Below are 21,212 nucleotides of genomic sequence, written 5' to 3' on the forward strand. Positions count from 1 at the left end.
TATGAAAATAACGCTCTGCATTTTTTGTCTTTTGTCTTTAAATGATTACAAAGAGAAAGTTCTATCCTTACTGGTCCTACAATAGCTAATGAATACCTCTACACCTTAACATTAAATACAATACACCTACAGCTACTCACTAAAGAGAGAGAGTGAGAGAGAGAGAGAGTGAGACAGATATAGAAAGGGCATAAAGACAAAAGGAGTGTGAGGAAGAGGGGAAATGTGATAAATACCAACCAAGAAGTGTATAGACCACTACACTGGCATCAAGACTCGTTTACAAGGTAAATTCATATTCCTCTTTTTTTCTTTTTCTTTTTTTTGTTTACATACTACTAAAATACAATGATCAACATAAGATTACTGAATGAGGTGATAGGGAATGAAGAGATAAACAATTGATAAATACAGTACATAATATCTGTATTATTGTCAGTTATATTTAGTATAATCATTAACATCCACAAAAATATTGATAAAGATCCATCCCTATTGAAATTCAAAACATGTTCGGGATTTTCTTTCTTTTTTTATACGTTTGTCTTCTCGACAGCTCAAACAGTTAGCACAAAGTTCTCCTTGCGTTTTTTAAATCATTATTACTTGATCAAGTTGCCTTCGTGAGAAAAAAATCCAGCATTCTGCCTCACACCTGTTAGTTTAGTGAAACGAAAAACAAACAAACAAACAAACAAACAGAATTAAATAACTGAAAAAAACCAAAACAGCAAGATCGAATAACAGCATACATCAGTCGATTCATATTTGTAAATATCATTCATGTTTCTAAATGCCATTTGTGTCTCAATAAAATCCAGTCCCCACATGTACAACAAATGTGTGTAGCAGCTACTGGTTTCAATCAGTTTCAGTGTTTCTGAGGAAATTAACTATTGCTACCAATAAACGCATCTTCTCGGATATCTATATAAGAAAACCCCTGGAAAGAGATTATTCAAAAGTACAGTCTTCAAATCAATGCAAGCCAAGACTCAAAAAACCAATGGTTTCCACAGCGATCCTTCACGTGAGACTGTCAGTAACATGTGCAAATAGAAAATGATAAAATCTCTCTCACAGTGCAATGATTGACTTAATTTCAAAACAACACTTTAATATCTTTTTTTATAACTGTCTTAGCCTAAAATAAATTAATTTGTACTTCTCCTTTAAAGTAATTCTCACAGGACTGAGGTAATGATATAAAAGATCTGTTTTCCTAATCGTTTTTGAAAATATTGCCTTCGTTGTACCCAATCCAGGCATGTAGAAATCTTGACACGTGGACAAACTGTGGGAACCGAACCCACGTTGTTCTTAAGAAACGCTAAAACGCAAACTCTAACATTAACGTGAAATGTCTTAACATCAGGCTCGTCGAAAGCGACAAAAAAAAGGAAAAGAATGTGTGCTTTGGATTTTGTGGTGATTTTTTTTCTTTTATCGCAATGCTGATTTGCGTATACCTTGTAAAGTATATTGTCTTTGTAAGCTGTGCACATTTTAACGTACTAGCTAATTCATGTGCTGGTATGACACCTGCACAGTTGTAAAGCCAACAGTATTTACAAAGCGAGCTAACATTTGATCGGATTTCATCCGTACTGGGGAAAAACACGGCTTTTTGTGCTACTGATGGATCTCGGTTACTGCATTGAGCCTCAAAGATTATTTCTGCACTGACATATTTCAGCTTGCGCACAATACGACCTTTATGACACCATCACAAAAATATGGTTCTCTCTCAGAAACAGTTTGATGCAGTGAAGAGAATATTTACAGAATCGTATCTTTTTAAATCTCATTTCACAAAGTATTAAAAGGAAAGCTTTTTCTTTTTTCTTTTATCCACAACAAAAATGACATTTATAAAAAAGGACTGTGAAAATATTGTAGTCCTCTTATTGCCAAAAATAGGTAATCATGGTTAACAAGACATCACAATAAACATATAACAGAGCTACTAAGATTTTTTTTGAGTTACACACTCATTGCGGTTTTAGGCTTGACTTAAAAACGTCGCCCTTTCAAGCTCGGTTCAATCGCTTTTCTCGTTCGTGTGAAATGAAATGAAACCTGAAAATGCGCTAGACGAGGGCTGTGAAATGAAACTGCTATTGGAATATCACAACTTCAACAGAAAAAGATACACAACCAAAAAAACAAATCAGTCGTACATAGTCGTTCTCATCAGAGAACATTCGTGAACAATGAAGAACATCTATAAAGAAATGTCGTTCCTCGACTCGACGTGTGCACAATAAAAGATGACTAAGAAACTCTTTAAAAGGGAGAAAGAAAAACGACAAAGGAAAACATTATTAAAATCCTACTTCAAGTTAAGGGGCTACACTGGGATCAAATATTCAAAAGCCAGTTTTCAATAATAGTACAGCAGATTGTTTGGTTGTTTTTGTTTTTTCTTTTTTTCTTTCCGAGATGTTTCGTTTGTTCATCGCGTGGAGCATCTCAGCTTCAGAATCCCATCCAGCGCTGTAGTGCTTGAAGATTAAGGGCCTTTACCTGTACACAGAACCAATTAGAAACTCCGACCAGTCTTCCCCGGGCCTCCTGATAAACTCTGCTGGAGCAAACAGAGAGACGTCTCAAAATACAGAAATTCACCGTTTCGCTGAAGGGGGTCAACACGTGCTGCATTTGAGCCATACCTGTGCCACAATCTCTTACTGGAGATGTTACATTTGGGAATTTAAACTTTTTAAGGACTCTATGACCTCTTTACATGCTGCACACTTGTCAGATTTATTTTGCATACATAAGATAAAAATGTTGGCTTGTTACTTTTACTTTGTAAGAATGAATTATTTCATAATTTAAAAATGACTAAAATTGTATTAATTATAAAAACGTATACAAATTATGAACGTATCAATACAAATGATGTCGATTCCAAAATGTTCTAATACCATTTGGTTCGGTCGAACTAAAAAACTCAAATGGTTCTAAAATGACACGTTTCTGCTGGTACGCAGTACATCTAGTACAACTGTAAACCAATAAAACATAAACTGTGTATCGATTCAGCCTTGTCGAATGTAGGACAACAACAGCATTTCAATTGAAGTAGTAATGTTATATAATTCACAGTTGCAGCCACTCGACTCCAAATCTTTTCATTATGACTCTCTGACATAGGAAATTGTTCAGGCAGAGGCTCAGATACAAAACACATGGGAATGCAGGCGAGAGGGGTTCAGGAGTGGACATGACTCATGTGTGCTGTATATGTTAGAGTTTAAAGCATGCAAAAACTCTCCGGACGTCCATCAAGGCAGGAAATGACAGGTTTAGAAACGGCTTCTTTAGAATCGCCATGATGCTGTTGCTTTCTCTGACTGCTGATCGTGTGTTCTTCAATCAAACATTTGGAGAATCCGTATATTTGCAGTTGTACAAACCTAGCGGTTCTACCTTCTCATTAAATGAATCATCTGTTTTCCTTCAAGGACAAAATGAGAAGCTATTTAGGAAGATTATGGCAATCCGACTGCGGTGCGCAGGCCTCTTATACAAACTACAGGTCAAAGGTAAGTACCATAGAGCCGCAGACTGTAATAACACTGAATGCGGCACATTAAAGAAAACAGGCCGAAGAAATTTAAAGGGACATTACACTCTAAAATGACATTACTCAACCCTTACACGATTCCGTTACCTGAGTATATTGGGACAATGATATCTTTTTTAAGACGAATAAATACACATTCACTTGATATAAAGCAAGTCTTTAACGACCCCCCCCCCCCCCATACACGCCATCACAAGAGAGCAGTGATTGCAAAGCTGCATTCTTCCCCAAAACCTGATGAATGACATCAGACGGTACCCAAGTCAACTGATACTCTGCACGCTCCGAGTTCAAGGGCTCAGTTCCAGGTGCGCACTAATCAAAGCAACAACACCTGTGCGTATTATCCAAAAACAGCACTTCACCGTCAATGCGCAGTGGGATTGCAGTGCGAGGGATTTCGCAATAGAACTGCGGCAGAAAAGCAGCAATTGCGCGGTTTCGAGTAAATCCAATCGCAGACATTGCGCATGAAAAGAACAGTCGGATGAGAGGCAGGCGTGCGGAGGATGAAGGAAAAAGTAGTGACAAATAAGAGAGTGGTTTTTGCGAAACGGAAACGCTTTTAAATGCTTTTAAGGGGCTTTTAAATGTAAAATCAATAATAAATAATACATCTGCAAAGGAGACCTTTGCAGCATATTATGGTAAAATTCACTTGTCTGGGATGTTAACGAAAGCCCTGTAAAAGCCTCGTGGTGTCTAATGAAAAATAGAAGCGAAACACAAATGAAACTGAGATCAAGTGAGAGGGAAAACGAATAGGAAGATGAAACAGGAAGAAAACAGCGTGAATAGATACATGATTATGATGGAACAAATCGATAAGATCTGATAAATAGTACGGGATATATCTACCTCAAATGAGATGGCAACCAACCACCTGTTAGGTTTCAATGGTATCCATTTGTAAAAGCTGTCGCAATCAAAGGACCCTAAAAGTGTACAGTTAGTAATGTGTCAGTATGAGTGAAGAGCTTAATACGTCTACCACAGGTCAGTATATTTCAATCACTCCATGTGTTGCTAGCATGAAAACATTTTCTTCGATACACATCAGACTTGGATACACATCATGATTCTTTTGGTCTGATGTAAGTGAACAGTATATGATAATTATATACAAATGCAATATTAATATAATAACTCGTATTCGCTTTATCATCGTTATTGTTATTATAAACAATAATAATAACTATTCTTCTTATTATTATTGTTCACATAACCATTATTATTTAATTATTAATACAACACAACAATTAACAAATAATTATTTGTAATAATTATTATATCAACAATATTGAAAGCATTGAAATCATTTCCTGAAGAAATATGTACATTTCAAACAGCAAACCTTTGAATCATTAAGTGTTTTGATAAAAAGTGTATACAAAATATTTACATACACTATTTATGTACACAGGATCTTTTACATGCATGCCAACAATAACAACATTATTAAATCCACCAAAAATCACAATTCATGCTTTAAAATCCTAAAGTCAAGAAGAAAAAGAAATACGTTCGAAATCACAGACGAGTCTCAGCGAAACTGTGAACTTGACCAGTGTCAGGTGGGGTACACATTTCAGACAAAAAATCTTTCAGTTTGTTAGGAGGCTATCGGAGGTTAACTGAAGCAAAAGTTCATGCCAGGAAAGAAAGAACATTGGAACCTTGTCAATCACCAGTAAGACGTTCTGAGGGTTTGGGGCCAGCCTAAATTTGACTCAATTTAGGTTAGAAAAACTCTGAAAGTCAAGCGCAAAGTGACACTGTTATTCTGAAAAATCCAGTTTAGATTTAATGAGTGCCCGGTCTGTTTTGCAAACTGTACTTAAGGGCACGATAGAAAAAAACTAATGTTGGTTTCCCTCACAAACAAGATATGTGAGGGACATTCAAAGCTAAATGGTGCAATAAACAGCGTCCTCACCGACCAAGGCTCTTGTTTATTTTTACGGCAGACCTTGATGCTTCTCGACGACAATGGGAAAAAACGGCCGGAGCTGGTTATTCTCTCTGCGGCCTGTGATTTAGCCGGCATCCCTCATCAACCCCCTGCGAGCCGGCCTCTGCCGCTCTATCTCTCCGCTCCGTTAAAGGTTAAAAACGGACGGGCGGAAAAATGATGAATGCCTATGGCTTCAAAGGGCAATACAACATATTCTTATGACAGGGGTTTCTCACAAGAGTTTATTATTGCCTTATTGATTTACATATGCACTTTGTGTGGGGGACCTTTCAAAGGCTTCCGCTGGTATGCCCATCATCCGCGGGAAAAATAAAAAAGCCATTGTGCGCGAGAAACAAAATACCGGCTTGAAAACGAGAGAAGAACTAATTGTGAGATTTCTGTCCTGCAGGCTGGCACATGAACAAAAGCACCCTGACACATCACACTGTTGCTGACAGCCGGTACAAGTTCACAGTTTGTTATTCTGAAGTTGAAAGAAAGAGATAGAAATGCTGGTGGGAATGTAGAAATGTTAGCAATGCTAAACCCGACGCTATCTAGCTTCAGCTATTTGCCAAGGCACCTGCTTTGCGCTAATGAGACCTGCATTTCACATTTTTCAGCCTTTAGCTGTTTTTACAGCCTTGTTCTCTAATAATTAGTATCGGTAAAACATGCACATCTATCATAACGTTGGAGACATTTATTTATTACTCCCCCCGTAATACTGTATATCATTATCTATTAGCTTACTTTCAGATTTCAAATCGAATGCTTTTAGTCTTATTCGTTGTATTAGAAATATATTCCTTTTGGAAGCATGCCAAGCTTTCATTATCCAATTCAGGGTGCTTGAATCCTTAAGGGAATTCCCAAGATAGTCGTTCCACTTTTGTGTAAATTTTATATGGTAAGTGTACACTGAAAGCAGCCATACATCTGGCAGACGTCTATTTGATGATCTATAAGACATACCTTTTCATTGTTTGCTCATCTGCGATACATCTGTGCTGTCAGATGTCACATAGACATCTAGAAGATGTCTGTAAGATGTTTGTGATTTAGAATGTATGTAAAACTGCTCTTCCTACGACGTGCGGCAGATGCTTTTACGCAGCATATGTTTTCCAGATCTTTAGCAGACATCTTTCAGACGCACCTGTGCTGTCTGGGTTAAAACCTCCCGTTATCTAACCACGCGCAATCTAGTTTAACCAGGGCAAACTCACCTCTTTAGCATATCCGAAATTACGATTATTATACAACAGCTCAGTCAAATCTACAAAACTCTAAAACTACAGGACACTTAAAGCGCTAACATGAGCAGAGTGCAGCAGGAGGGACAGAATGGAGGTTAACACATTGGATACTTACAGCAATGCTGTGTCCGAAGCCGGAGCCAGGCTGGGGACTAGCAGCGCTAATGTAGTTGCCCACGCCGGAGTCCTGGCCGGTCGGGCCGTACAGGTCAGCCACTGGCCCGGGGCTGCTGGCTCCAGGGAAGACTCCAGGCCGAGGTGGGTTGGTGCCTGCCGGAGAAGCGACCGTGCCAAGAGTAATGTGAGCAGGGGTGCTAGATGGGACTGCTGGTGTGCAGCAGCACTTACAAAGTACATACTCAAAGCAACAGGTCTATGAGGAGGATGCGTGTATATGTCTATAGTGTATAGTGACATTTTTATACATATTCTGTCATAACTTACTCACCCTCTTGGTTTTTACAACACTTGAAGTTTCTTTGGTTTATGTAATAAAAATATGTTAATTTGAGACCAAAGTGAATAGAAAGTGTATACAGACCACAGCCCAGGATTTTCAGTAGACTATTGAAGTGATATTTCATCTAGAAATTAAAATGATGTCATCATTTTCTCATTTGCAACTTCGACTTTCACACAAAAGAAGATATTTTGAGTGTATATGGTGTATAAGATATTTGGTGTTAACTGGCACCCATTGACTTGCATTGGTTTTGTGTCCATACAATAGAAGTGAAGAAATGACAAGAGGGCGAGTAAACGTTGACAGAATCGTCATTTTTGGGTGAACCATCACTTTAATTGTCTAACTTTGAAAGATATAAAGAAAGCCATAATGAGACTTTTGAGGACGGCAACATAATGAATACAGTATATGTATTTTATTGTGGGCATTTATAATCTTATATTGTGTAAAAGACATATACACGCATTGGAAAATGCATGCTAATATGAGCTTAGCATCAAGCTTTACAACCATCTTTTGTCATCCACGCATGTGTCGGATGCATCTATTCATTATTATTCAGATGGCATGCAGGCTCAGACAGGAGCTCAAGCAGGTGGTTAAGCAAGCTGGACCGCCGCGGTACGGAGATGTTTTCCGAGGAAGGTCCGAGAGGATTTTTCTCTAAGGGCGCCTGAGATGTTTAAGAGTTTAAGAGCGAGAATGAATCATTTCCTCGCAGGTTACCGTCATTACTATAACCTCGGCCCACTCCGCTCGCGTAGGCTCCCTTGCCCCAATCTCACATCAAGTGCTCCACGTCTATCCTACTTCAAATTTGACTGCAAGCTCTCCACAGTCCCTCTCTGAAAATTGCATGGGGGATTTTGCCACAACACTCCCTATCTAATCAACACCTGTCATTGAGAAAGTGGTCTCTCTCTATCCCTCACCTCCATTTTTTTTAAATATACGGCGGTGATTATCTGGCTGTTAGCGTCAGGGGGCTATCAGGCCTAGCAGCTACCCGGAAACCAGGAAATTGCTGAGGGTGTCTTGGGTATGACGCGCTAAAGGCCAAACGGAGTTGTGAATGCGGCTTTTCTGAAACTGAAGACTAGAAAGTGAACATTCGCTTTATGAATGCAAGCACTAAAAAACTGTGAAAATTAGAAGAGTGAGCGAGCGGGGGGTTTGGAGGGATATTACAATTAGCTTAACTCTATCAGAGCACTTGAGCCATGGCTGCTGTCATAAACATATGACCCCTTCATTTCATTGCAGTGGAGAGGCGAATTAACGAAAATAAAAACAAATGCGCCAATTAAATTAAATGAAAGCTCTCTGAAACTTTGAGGCCCCTTGCCGTGCTCATTTTTCTCCTACGCGCGGCCCTTTATGACACTTCCATTAATAAGCCAATATTAAATCAAGTTCCTTCACACACTGAGGCCTTCAGCTTAGCACCCATTCAAGGGGGGAATCTATCATCCAAGCAGCCTCCAGAAGGCTAAAAGATATCTGTGCGAAAGGAATATTAGCCCAAAAGACTCATTTGAGAACATATATTAGATAGAGGGCAATATGCCACTGTGGGTAAACCCAAGGAGGAATGCTTGCACGATTCAACTGCTTTTCAAACAAATGAGAAGACAGACAAAAGGAAAGGTGAGTGCTTCACAAGCCAGAGCTCTCACTTCTAAATGTCAGTGCATCAAAATAGAGACAGCTACTTCTAGGGATGATGGGAAAGAGTGGTAGATCTGAGCAGAACGGAGGATGGCTGTCGCTAACGTACCGCCTATGAGTGGCTTTTGAATGCAAAATATGAAATATGTCACACGCTTAGCAACATCAAGTCGCCAAAATGTCTATGACAGTGTTGAGTTTTAACATTTTATAGTAAACGTTTTTTTTACGATGTTGATTACATTAAGTCATCAAATGCATCGAGTCTTAAAAAATATACTCATCAAAAAATCTTTAAAATTAATTTTAGTTACACATATAAAATGATAATAAAACAAAATGATGATTAAACCATGACCATTTTCTGTCATGAATTACTCAGCCTCAAGATGTTCCAAACCTGTAAACTTTTCTTTGTTCTGTCAAACACAAAGAAAGACATTTGGAAAAATGTTACCAACTGAGATTCCTGCGGTACCATGGACTACCATAGTAGAAAAAAATTACAATGGTAGTCAAAGGTGCCCCAGAACTGTTAGAAGGGTTTTCCTCAATTCTTCAAAATAAAAAAGATACAACGTTTATTTATACTTTGGCAGCCAATGATGCCCCAGAAATCTCAGCTGCTTACATTCTTCCAAATACCTTTCTCTGTGTTCAACCAATCAAACAAAATGTAAAAAGGTTTGGAACAACTTGAAGGTAACTTCAAACTTTTCCTTTAAAATGTTAAGAGTCAAACTTGGAAAGCAAATGAATGAGATAAACTCAAAACAACAACAGTTTCACTACGCAAAGAATGTAGGGATGGTGCTCATTGTGTCAGAATTTCAACAAATACAAGCGTTAAGAGGCTTTCAATCAAGCAGTGTGTCCAACAATGTCTTTAGTATCAGGCTGTTCACAGGTTGTCCTTGTAATGATGTCATCACACAAATGTTGTACGCAAATGATCCAGATCAAAGCATTAACTCTCAAAATCTCCTTTATCACCAATACAATTATTTCTAAAATATTCAACAACTGTACGCCGGTTGACAGTACCGGTTACGACTGTCTTTCCATAAAACTGTCTTTTGTATCTCCAGAATCCATCAATAGATGTGCACCGTTTTCAGTGCTTAACGCTGCTGTGAAACTCATTCATACGCATTACCAACTATTATTGATTTATTTCAAAAACCTTGGTTCTGGACCATGAGTGCATTTAAGAAGGTGCAATCATTTAAGGACCTCTCCTAGATGGAAAGTTGAAGTGTTGCAGTAAAAGGGTTAAGTGTATCGCTCACAAAGCTCGAGGAAAAGCAGGGAAGATTATAATTTGCATTCACCGATACTGTCAACGTTCCCTAATTGGGACATGAACAAGATACACTCAAGAGTTTTGCAATGGCCCCGATTTAACTACGCCTCCATGTCTGCAGGACAATTTATTAGTTATTATCATAACCCTTGATGGCACTTCTTTCTTTTTTATTGCCAAGATCTCATATATTATCAAGACTGTGTTCTTTAAACTACAGGCCACTGAATATAAGGGGAACAGTGCTGTTTTTTTCATTAAAGTTCAGCTACGTTTCGAAATAATTTCGTCTCTGAATGTGTCGTGAGAACAAGAATTTTACTACAAACAGTTCACTCATAACAAGTCATTATTATTTTTATATGTTGTATATTAAAGTTCTTTATTTCTGTCATTTACTCAGCCTCAAATTGTTTCAAATCTACATGCATTTATTTTGTTCTGATGAACACAGAGAAAGATAATCGAAAGAATGCTTGTAGCCAAACAGTTCTTGGCCACCATTGACTACCGTAGTAGGAAAAAAGCTTAAACATTTCTTTGTTCTGTTGAACACAAAAGAAGATATTGTGAAGCAAACAGTTCTATGACACATTTGAGTACAGTTGTCATTTTTCCTACTATGGTAGTCAATAGTGGCCAAGAACTGTTTGGTTAAAAGCATTCTAACAAATATCTTTCTGTTTTCATTGGAACGAAGAAATGACGACTCGAGGGTGAGTAAATGATGACAGAATTTTTATTTTCAAGTGAACTGTCCCTTTAAGCTATATCCAAATGTATTTAATTTATCTATACGATATCTAATGTAAAGACCAATTCCAAAGGTATCCCAATACGTTTTTGGGCCAATTGAAAACTATACAAAACAGAAAAAAGAAGGTGTAGAATATGATATGTACCTCCAAATATTCGATTGGGTGCTCAACAGAGCAAACTAAGAGACAAAATAGTCTTCCAGCAAATGGCTTGTCATTTTATACTTGTCTACGAAAAAGGATGCTTTGATATCATTTATTATATACCATCAGGCTGACAGCTGAGAGTTATGGAGCCAATGGGCGTGTAATACATATACCCGCCTGAACATACTGTACTATGAGATATACGCACGCCTTGTTAATTCTACGAGGATTGTGACTGCAGTCAAATCCAGCTTGCCAAGTACATACTGTACATATCAGCGACCACATATATACACATTCATGGACAGCGGCTCCCTCGAATTCACAGGCACAATGAGAATGCTTTCATCAACGCACATCGAGCTAACCGCGAGGATGCACGGGTCCCTTTCCATCTCTCTGTCTTTTGTTTAAATGAATGGCAGGGTGATGAGTCAACTGCATGAATCAAATAAATCATTGAATGAATGAGAGGCGGGTACACACCTGGGCTCTTATACTGATCCGGGCTGGCCAGGTGCTGGAGAGGGGAGTTGCAGGCCGATGTGGCATGCTCGCTTTGCAGCAGCTGAGCCGCCTGGGGGCCCAGGGAGCCATAGTCCGCAAAGGAGAAGGGGGGTGCCCGTTGGTCGCTTGGTGAGGAATAGAAACCGTAATCGGGGAAGCCTGGGAGATACAGTACAGGGGAGGAGGAGGAAGGGGAAAGGAGGGGGGTGGTACTCCGTCATTGGGGGTAATAGGATTTTACATAGTAATGTTATGAGGCAATGCTACATATCTGACTTGCATGGTATGAAAATGCAGCATAATATAAGAGAGATTTTATAATGCGATATTTTGCTGTTTCCCCTCTTTAACAGTGGTGTGTGGCTGTGCGTGAATGTGAGTTTGTGTTTATTTGAGACATACAGACGTGTTAACCGGCCAGCAACTTACTATAGGCTATAATGTACTATATTATGTAGAAAACACACAATAAAGACTTAGCTCTGCAGAGTGCACATGGTACTGCCACAAATACAAATCAAAAGAGGATGCTGAAGTTTTATAAAGTGATAACCGATGACTTCAGAAATCTGTCTGACTGGATATTTTGAGAGAGGAATGTTTACTATTTGAAATGCAAATTCGGAGGCTGCATCCACACAAATATAATAAACATGACAATAATGTCTGAATACCGCGTGGTATTCTTGGTATTTGGTTAATACATCATTTACCGAATCACAAAGCATGTGATACGTAATGTCACAATCTATAAAAAAACATACTTCAAGATTTCAAATATGTGGATAATGGATTTACAAAACGTATATATAATCTAAATATATTTTATTGTGCACAAGTATATGTCTTTACATGCTATTTCTAAATACCATCTTAAGTAATACATAAAATACCAATAGAGAGTATTACAATGTAATACATTAATGTCATTGCATTAGATTGTTATGTTTTAAGTATCACAGCACAAGCACAAATTTGAAGCAAAGCATTATGCAAAAAAGATACGGTATATATGGTTTGAATTTATATATAATATGGAATTACAAAACAACTTAAGCGGATCAAAATGAAAGAAGGATTTAGACATTTTCATATTTCTATAACTTGTCCATGGTTCGCTGAATTCATATTTTGGGACAAGCTGAAGAAGTCATTTAAAAAAAAAAAAGAAATTGTAACTTGTAAAAAAGTCTCCAAATACATTTAGGAAATGAAAGATAAAAGATCAAATCAATAATTAAATAAGGAAAAATAAATAATTAAAGTAGAAATGGTAAAGTTTTGGGTGTACTATGTGTAGCTGACAAATATACTATACAGCAAAAATATAGGAAAAAATAACAATTAAGATAAATCTCTCATTCATACGAATAATAAATGAATCCCCCTTTCTTGCCGTCACACCATAGGACACGTATATTTTTGTCAACTACCCATATATAATTTCACTACCTACTGTATGCACAACCTCAAGACCAAACTTTGTCTTTTTTGCAAGAACACACAGTTAGATGAGATAACCTTGTGTTTGAGAAGATCATCTGGAAATCGTCCTGCTTCCAGAACTGATGGTGTGTTATTAAGCCAATGTCCCTTTACGCTTCCTGCTGTTATTATAGAGGTAAAAATATGAACGGCAGGCAAGATGTAAGAGGATGGAAAGAGCTCGCATACTCCAGCCAAACAGTTTACAATTAGTCAATACAGACCCACTGCTAATGTTTTATATCAGATAAACCCTCAGCCCAGAGACCATGTCTCATGAGAGCAGCCTAGCTGAGGTACTACATCCGATTCTTCTTCCTCCTATTTTTCCTTAATTAGTTTCAGAGGATTTCAGATATACACAGTGAAACAAATGAGGTCTACATGAGCCTATATTTAAACAGGGGATGAGGGAGTAATAAAGCAAAATAAATAAAGGAAAAAGCTAGATTGTGAATCACTGATCTCTCTGCATTGACCTTCTCAAATCGCCTCTTAATGATCTGTCTGCCCGAAACTTGTCTTTGCTTTCACAGTGACCACAACAGAGTCATACAGTGTACAATCTGACAAGCTATGCATGTAACAAACACATTGTGCAGTGTACACCAGGTTAGGGGCCTTCAAAACAGTCTGGGAACAAAATCCAGATGCCTGCGATGAGTAAACAGGCACGAAAACCCTCTTCTGCCAGTACCTACATTCCCAAACGCAAATAAATCACCGATGCATCCCGACGTTCGACCAGTTTCCCACTAACTGCACAAAAATGAAGGAAATGCCTGAGGTGCGCTCGGCATCTTGAAGTGCTCTGGCTGTCGGAGAGGAGAGGAAAGCCCACTCCAGCGCACACATCTTTAATCATTTAAAGGAAGCAAGCAAAAATGCACTTAGGCTGAATCCATTTTTGATGGGCCCGTCTAATAGATGGGCGTCCTTGAGGTTCAAAGGGAACCCTGGACGCGGCTCTTAATTAGATGAGCTGCCATTCCGTCCCGTTTCTCCTCGTTCCTCTTAATTAGATCTTTAACAACAAACAAATGAAGACCTTTTACAAGCGCGCGCAAAGTGGGGGCGGAGGGGATCGCGGAGACGTCCCTTTGTCTACCGCTCCCCGACTCTCTATACACGACAATGCCCTGGTCTTGCCGCAATCTGCATGAATATTCAGCCGAGCGGGAGCCAAGGGATGCAAAATACGACATTACCGTGCGTACAACAAACACACCTGGATTCTTTGTTTGCATTGACATCGCAAATTAGACATGAAACGCTGTTCGTTTTATTGAGGTGGCAGGAAAGGTCTTGCCTAATAACAGGCTGCAGAAATTATGTTTATTATCCAGGTAGATCACGTCCAATGACAGCGCTATCTGAAGCAGAAACACCAAATAAAGCGCAGGTAAAAATTGCCCATTTACTGTCTATAGAGAAAGCCATCTGGCGGAATAGGGCTGCTTGATTACCTTCGCCGGCTAATTCTCTCTCTGAGAGCATGCAAATGATTCACTTTGACCGAGTGGATGTGAGGAACGAAAAAAGGTGAAGCTAAATTTAAAAATGTGAAACATAAAAAGTTGCCACAATAATGGCTCCTCCACGACTCTGTTCCCCGCTGCCAATCAGTTGCAGAACAGCCCTGGCAACGTTTTTTACGAGTTCGGAAAAAGCGTGCGTGTGTGTTTTTCCATTAATGCGCACATATTTTCATACAAATTATTTGGCAAAGTACAACCCTAAAGTCAAACAAAACGAAACCCTTAAACGAACCTTTTTTTCCTCCACAAAAACAAATCCCGAACTCTCTGTGTTGGTACCGCGGGCCTCTCTCCTTCACTCAAAGGGAAATCTAATTACTCTATAATGGCAGGTTTGGGGAGGGGGGCAAGCGCGCGCATCGTTGACAGGTGATAGATGCGCAAACTCACTTCCACCGACTTGATGAATAGCTTTGTAGAAATGTGAAGCAGTCGTTTCGCGGTGGGCGTAGACACCTTGTCTATTCATCATTACGCCCCCGTGCACCGCGCAGAAGGCCTCGAACGCACTCTGAGGTCGTGTCAGAACAGCTGGGAGTAGGTCATCCAGATGTGCCTTTGTCTGGGCAACATCTGCACTGAGCCCCCAGACCCCCCAGCATGCGTGGAGCGCCGCCTGTGTGATGCGGTGAGCTCAGAATGAATGCACACTGGAAAGTTGTCAACTGCACCATTACAAAGCCCATCTGGCTGCTTCAGAGATGTTGCTTAGATGAAAGCACTGGTTGCTTTTTAGCCACCCCTTCCAACGATTTTGTGTTATTATACATAATGTCTGTCACCACACCATCAAGAAACAGATAAATACATGAATACGTAAGTAAGAGGGCCTTTTATCAGCTGTTTAGTGAACAGAGAGTGCCAATTTGTCACGCTGTCAGACAAACAGTGATGGATGTTTTTGTTTTTTTCTGGTGGTGTTACTCGCGGCCGCAACGCTCGACACACAAACAACAGCAAGATTAAAATGGTCTTAAAATAAAAGTAAAAATATAAAATCAGGGAAAAACAAAGCCTTTTCAATATGTTATTTGTCGTTTTTTTTCTTGACTTATTAAACAGAGATTTCCTCTATAAAGTTATTTATGCAAATAGCAAGTGACACTGAACTAAAAATGCCCTCAAGCATCCTCACTTGATAACATGTTTTTCAGCTGATCAAAACAAATAAGAACTCATTTTATATACAGGTACAGCTATAAGGGAAACGGTGCATATGGTTTTAACTTTCTTTTTAAGAAAAATACACCAGCACAATCTAACAAAACATAAATGAACAGAAAGACGGATTCCCGATCAATTCCAAAATAAATATCCGTGTTTATGTAACATATCTGTGCGTGTTTGTATACTTGTATAAATAAACAAATCTGCCTGACCCTATATATATACTGTATATATATACCACACACACATGCACAAACACACACACACATTATATATACATATTTATTTTGGAATCAATATTGATTTGATGGCATACGAAAATGACTCTGGAAATAGGTTGGGTTATATTTCTGCTTCAGCCTTAAAAAGCAATACCCCAAGTCAAGCTCAATCTTACTTGTCTAATTTACCCTTAATTTCAAACCACCTTTATTTCGATTTAAATCAAATTATTCCAGGAGGTTCTCCAGATGAGCTCTCTTTTTCACTGAGAGACTGACACAATTCTGTTCGCTTGGCAGAACTGTGTAGAGAACACGAAAATGTGTTTGCATTGCAATTTAACATTGTGCACAGTCGGTCTGCTACTGAACAGGGTGGAATAAAATCTTCCTCATTCACTGTGTGGATCAGACTCGGAATGCCTCGCACCTGACCTGTCAGCAGTCTATTACCACAATTAGGCTGCTGATGTTTGCGAAATACTGCCATTTACAAAATCTTTTCATTGGGGGAACGATGGAAAAGCTGACATTCGCAATGTGACTTTCAAACATTTTTTATAAAAAAGCTTGAAGACCCCGGCCTGCCTTGGAAACAGCGTTTCACACAAATCACCCACTCCAGGCAGAAATGTCAGTAGCCCAGAGAACGGCAAAAGGGAATCCGAACACTCGAACAAGATCGCAGGCGACTATAAAAAGCACTGACCCTGCAATTCCATACTCAGACACATTATGTTTTATCTCCCGACTTCTCAATCTCTAGCATCTCTCTCCACTTGAATCCAAAAGGCAGCACTCTTCCCCCTCCGACGGATCCTCTATGACGCCGTCAATAAACTTGTCAAATGTGCCTCCGAGCTTTAAAATATCCACAATTAGCAACCTAATTTCCACCTATGTCATCTTTAAAGAATTACGAGCACCTTTTTTGCCTCCAGAGAGCATCATTCTCAATTCAAAGATGGTCTTTTCTAGTCACATATTAGAGAAATTATCATTACAACATGTCCCTCCTAGCAAGAGCCGCATCTCATTAATCGTCTATAGATGTTTCATCACTAAGCTTCGGAAATGACGCACACGTTGAGTAAAATAAATCCTGATTGTTTGAGCCAGAGCTTTCGTTTCCTAACAGATCGGAGTCGCGCTCGCACCCTCGCGCATAGGTGAAGCAGACGGGCGGCTGCAGGATGCTGAAAACACACATCTGTCTTCATCAAGGCCGTGACAGACAAATATGAAGTGCGTTTCATATTTGCAGCGTGCGCGGCTGGCACCGTAGAGACGGCCTGGCCTATATTGCACCTGCGGCCTGCCGAGACCGCAGCGAATGAGGCAGACACAGCTGCAGTCCAGTGGCTGTCCGTCAGGATACGATAGCTAATGGAGAGTGACACAGGTTTTCTGTGCCGTCCGCTTCTCTAACTCGCACGCTAACCACACACACACACACACACGCGCGTGTATTTCAACCTCATCGTAGAAGAAGAGAGAACAGGGAGGAATGACAGATGGAGAGGCAGCAATGCCTAAAAGAAGACAGACAAGCCACAGGGAATCCGGCTGCCCCTTGTCCACGGGCGAGCAGAGGTGCTGAGGTTGTTAGGTGTATGGTTTTAGGGTGTGCTTTTGCGTGATGTTCAGTGTCAGGTAACTTCTGCACTTAGTGTGAGTCATCTCTCTCTCATTTGTCAAAAAGATCCGAGAAATTGTGTTAATGCCTTTTCACTCGGTTCATTTTGAGACATGCTGCAAGAGATTTCAATAATTTAAATACAGCCTCCAGACACTTCCTCTAACAAACATATTTTCAAGCTCAATGGGTATAAAGAATGAAGTGAATGAGGAAAAAGTATCCAATCAATAAAACGCACTAAATGGAAAAATACAAAACCAGATTGTTTCCCCTCTGTAATATTGTCTCTGCGGTTAATATTAACCTTACCACACATGATATGTACCATGACGCACTTTTCCTTATAACACACTAACAGCCATGACCACCTTAGATCTACAGTTTCTACCCACACCGCAGTCAACAGATACAGTACATATGGGTCCAGGGAGCGGAAGAACAAAGCAATGGTAAAAAGAGAGACAGAATAACATAAATAAAAGCAGAGGAAAATATAGGTTGCTCGTGGTGGGAGGAATACATATTGAAAGGCTGACCAAAGTAAAGCACAGTAGGTTGTACTCGATGATAAAATATAAGAAAAAATGACATTAGAAAACAAACTCAAAATATTAAGATTGAACGATCATAGGATGTGGTTGAGAGAGGAAGAACAAGGTATGGGTGAGATACAGCAGATACTTAAGATGAATGTCAAAAAGGCCAGCGTGACACAAAGGCCACGCCGACGGTGGCGTCGTCTGTGGCAACCACCGAAGACCATTCACATTACACACACCGTTTATCCTAGCTAAAGCGTGTGTGTCATTTACTTTATGACCTTATCGCCAATAAATAACCATAAAAAGGAGCCGCTCTGGATGAGTCAGATCTGCGAAGCGTCAGACTTTGCATAACCGCATTATAATACCAGATCAAAAGCAGGTGGAGAAAGAGTAACAGCCCTCAGGTGATTGACGGAGATTATAAACTGAGGCGAAGACGATCCGCAAGGCCAGCCCGCGACGTCACCACGGCGCTCGAGTAGCACGAGGTGCTTCGGGCCCCGGAGCACGACAGCTCATCTGTCAGACCGGAGCTTCTGACTTTCATCGTACCCTTGCCGGCAGGTTTGCGCAGGAGTTAACTGACTGACAGTCAGCACGCAAACACATCTCATCCTCCGCCTAGCAGCAAATGTATGCGCAGCAGGGGTGTATAAATTGTGCTGTGCAATGGAGATCAGTTGGGTAATAGATGATGAGGTTCTGGGAAAAGGTCATAGTTAAATGTCAGTGCTCTGTCTCGATGGCTTTCTCACTTCTGTCACAACGCAGCCATGAAGTGACTCCATCAGTCACAAAAGAGTGCAATTGCGCCATCAGCTTAAAAAACCAGCCGTGGGGGGCGAGAAGGTGATAAAATAACTACGGCGGGCTGCGCAATTCGGTACTAATAAACCGGGTCCAACGGTCCGTTTCTAGAACACGAAAACATTTGGACCAATCTGTTAAAATGTATATTGACACAATCTGACCAAAAGCTGTTTTAAAGTCCGTCAACAGCCTGAGATTTCTCGTGTAGCTCTCGTTTTAAACTCGGCGTCAAACAAGCTTGCCATAATTCACACACGTTAAACAGGAATGAGATGCAGAGAGTTGTTTTTTTCAGGCTAAGTTGGTTTCTTTAGCTGAGTGCTAATCAGAATCAAACATGTCTGATTGGGTGGAGAGGCATGACTGATTGGCTCACGCTCTGTCGACTGCGTTCCTTCAAACCGTGCGCCGAGCCACTTTTACGCCTGTCTGCCAATTACACTGGGGTGGATAGCTGTCTGCTGGAGTGCAGGTGTCAATGGAGTGAACTGTGTGTGTCTGTGAGAGAATCAAAATATGCAGTAAATGCATGCATGTGTGTGTACAAATGTCCTCACAATGATAATAAAAGTCTTAACCACTTATAATTCACATTGGTTAATAAATACACCAAATGATGCTTATTTAAAAGGCCCCACAAAGGCAAAATTTTTTAACTAGGGGGACGTTTTTTGGTCCTCGGGGTGAAAAATGATGTTCATTTGAAAATGTAAAAATGCAGAACGTTTTCCGTGATGGTTAGGTTCAGGGGATAGAATATACAGTTTGTCCAATATAAACGTAACGACATAAGGTCATATAAAACACGGAATACCAACATGCGTTTGGGTGTGCATGCAAAAAGGCTTGTTCGTCTATGAGGGTGCAAATTAACTTTAAATGGCTAAATGAAGTTTTAAATAATAAAATTGGAGTTGGCTAAAGACATCTTCAGTTGTAAGAAACAGAGATAATATATAATACATTTTACAATAAATTATAATAATTATACAATAATATAAAATATAAAGCTACGTAATATAATATAACTTGAGTTGAAAGATATTATTGTTAAATAGAGTTCATATAAAGTTGAATAATATAACTTCAGCTGAACGAAATTCACGATAAATAAAGATCAAATATAATATAAAGCTGCGTAATATAACTTCAGCTAAATTACTGTATTACTGTATATATTGATAAACAGAGCTAATATGTATAAAGTGTTAAAATATATATACAGCATAAAGTTAAAGTGTAAAAATACATTTACGAAATCGGTTTAAATACCTTTGTTCTGAACACAGAGAAAGATATTTGGAAGAATGCCTGTAACCAAACAGTTCTTGGCCACCATTGACTACCATGGTAGGAAAAATGACAATGGAAGTCAAACGTGCCCCATACTTCGATTCCTACATGCTTCAAAATATTTTTTGGATGAACTGTTCCTTTAATATGCTAAATTCCCATATTATTCCTATAACATGTTCAGCTACTGAAATATACCTAGTCTGCATTTTACATTCTATGCATTTGTCAGATGCTTGACTATAATTTATAGTGCATTCAAGCTATACATTTTATCTGTTCCTGGGAATCAATCCCACAACCTTTGCATTGCTAACACAATGCTCTTCCAACCGAGCTACAGGAACACATTTTCATCCTTTGATTGAAAGCAACTGAGCCATACTCCAGTATATACGTTTCTATAACTATACATCACAGTCTGTTTATTGCCATGTAAACGTGTGTGTGTGAACAGATCACATCACACTCCGGACACACTTTTTGATGGCCAATTAGGCAAGGCCATCATTTCCCATCGTGCTAAAGGCCAGACAACAGTGAGAAGGCCGATGGCTGTTCCTCCTTGCTGTTTATTTATTTAAGTATCCTTGTGTCTTACAGACAAATTCAGATTGATAGATTAAGCTATCCAGCCTCCAGATCAATAACCGCGGCGGAACGAGCGAACAACTGGGAACTGTTTAATGTGCAGAGTCTGTGTTTTCTAGTCAAAGGCGAACAAAGTTTGTCCGAATGACACGGAAAGGCATTAAGGACCCGGAGCGCCGACGATTAAATGTGAGAAGTCGACAAACCATGAGAAATGAAAATGTTCAACCGTATAACTGTGCGTGGACCGGTGTTTTGTGAGGTGA

General features: G+C 39.5%; 1 protein-coding gene across 15 annotated transcripts in view; it reads right to left on the bottom strand.

The window, feature by feature from the left end:
* Window positions 1–330: 330 nt before the first annotated feature.
* The window catches only part of msi2b (musashi RNA-binding protein 2b), a 213,085-nt gene continuing 192,203 nt past the window's right edge, over window positions 331–21,212 (bottom strand). For 3 of the 15 annotated variants that reach the window (XM_079481932.1, XM_079481929.1, XM_079481920.1), the window contains 4 exons: window positions 11,637–11,816; window positions 6,924–7,078; window positions 4,451–4,527; window positions 331–2,584 (listed from right to left, as the gene is read on the bottom strand). In XM_079481932.1, the coding sequence (XP_079338058.1) occupies window positions 4,486–4,527; window positions 6,924–7,078; window positions 11,637–11,816 (377 nt within the window). In that variant the 3' untranslated portion in view covers window positions 331–2,584; window positions 4,451–4,485. Of the gene's footprint in view, window positions 2,588–4,450; window positions 4,528–6,923; window positions 7,079–11,636; window positions 11,817–21,212 lie in introns of all 15 variants that reach the window. The other 12 variants (XM_079481925.1, XM_079481922.1, XM_079481934.1 and 9 more) reach the window with 7 other exon arrangements.

This window comes from Barbatula barbatula (genome assembly GCF_947034865.1).
Source record: "Barbatula barbatula genome assembly, chromosome: 19".
Classification (NCBI taxonomy): Eukaryota; Metazoa; Chordata; class Actinopteri; order Cypriniformes; family Nemacheilidae; genus Barbatula; species Barbatula barbatula.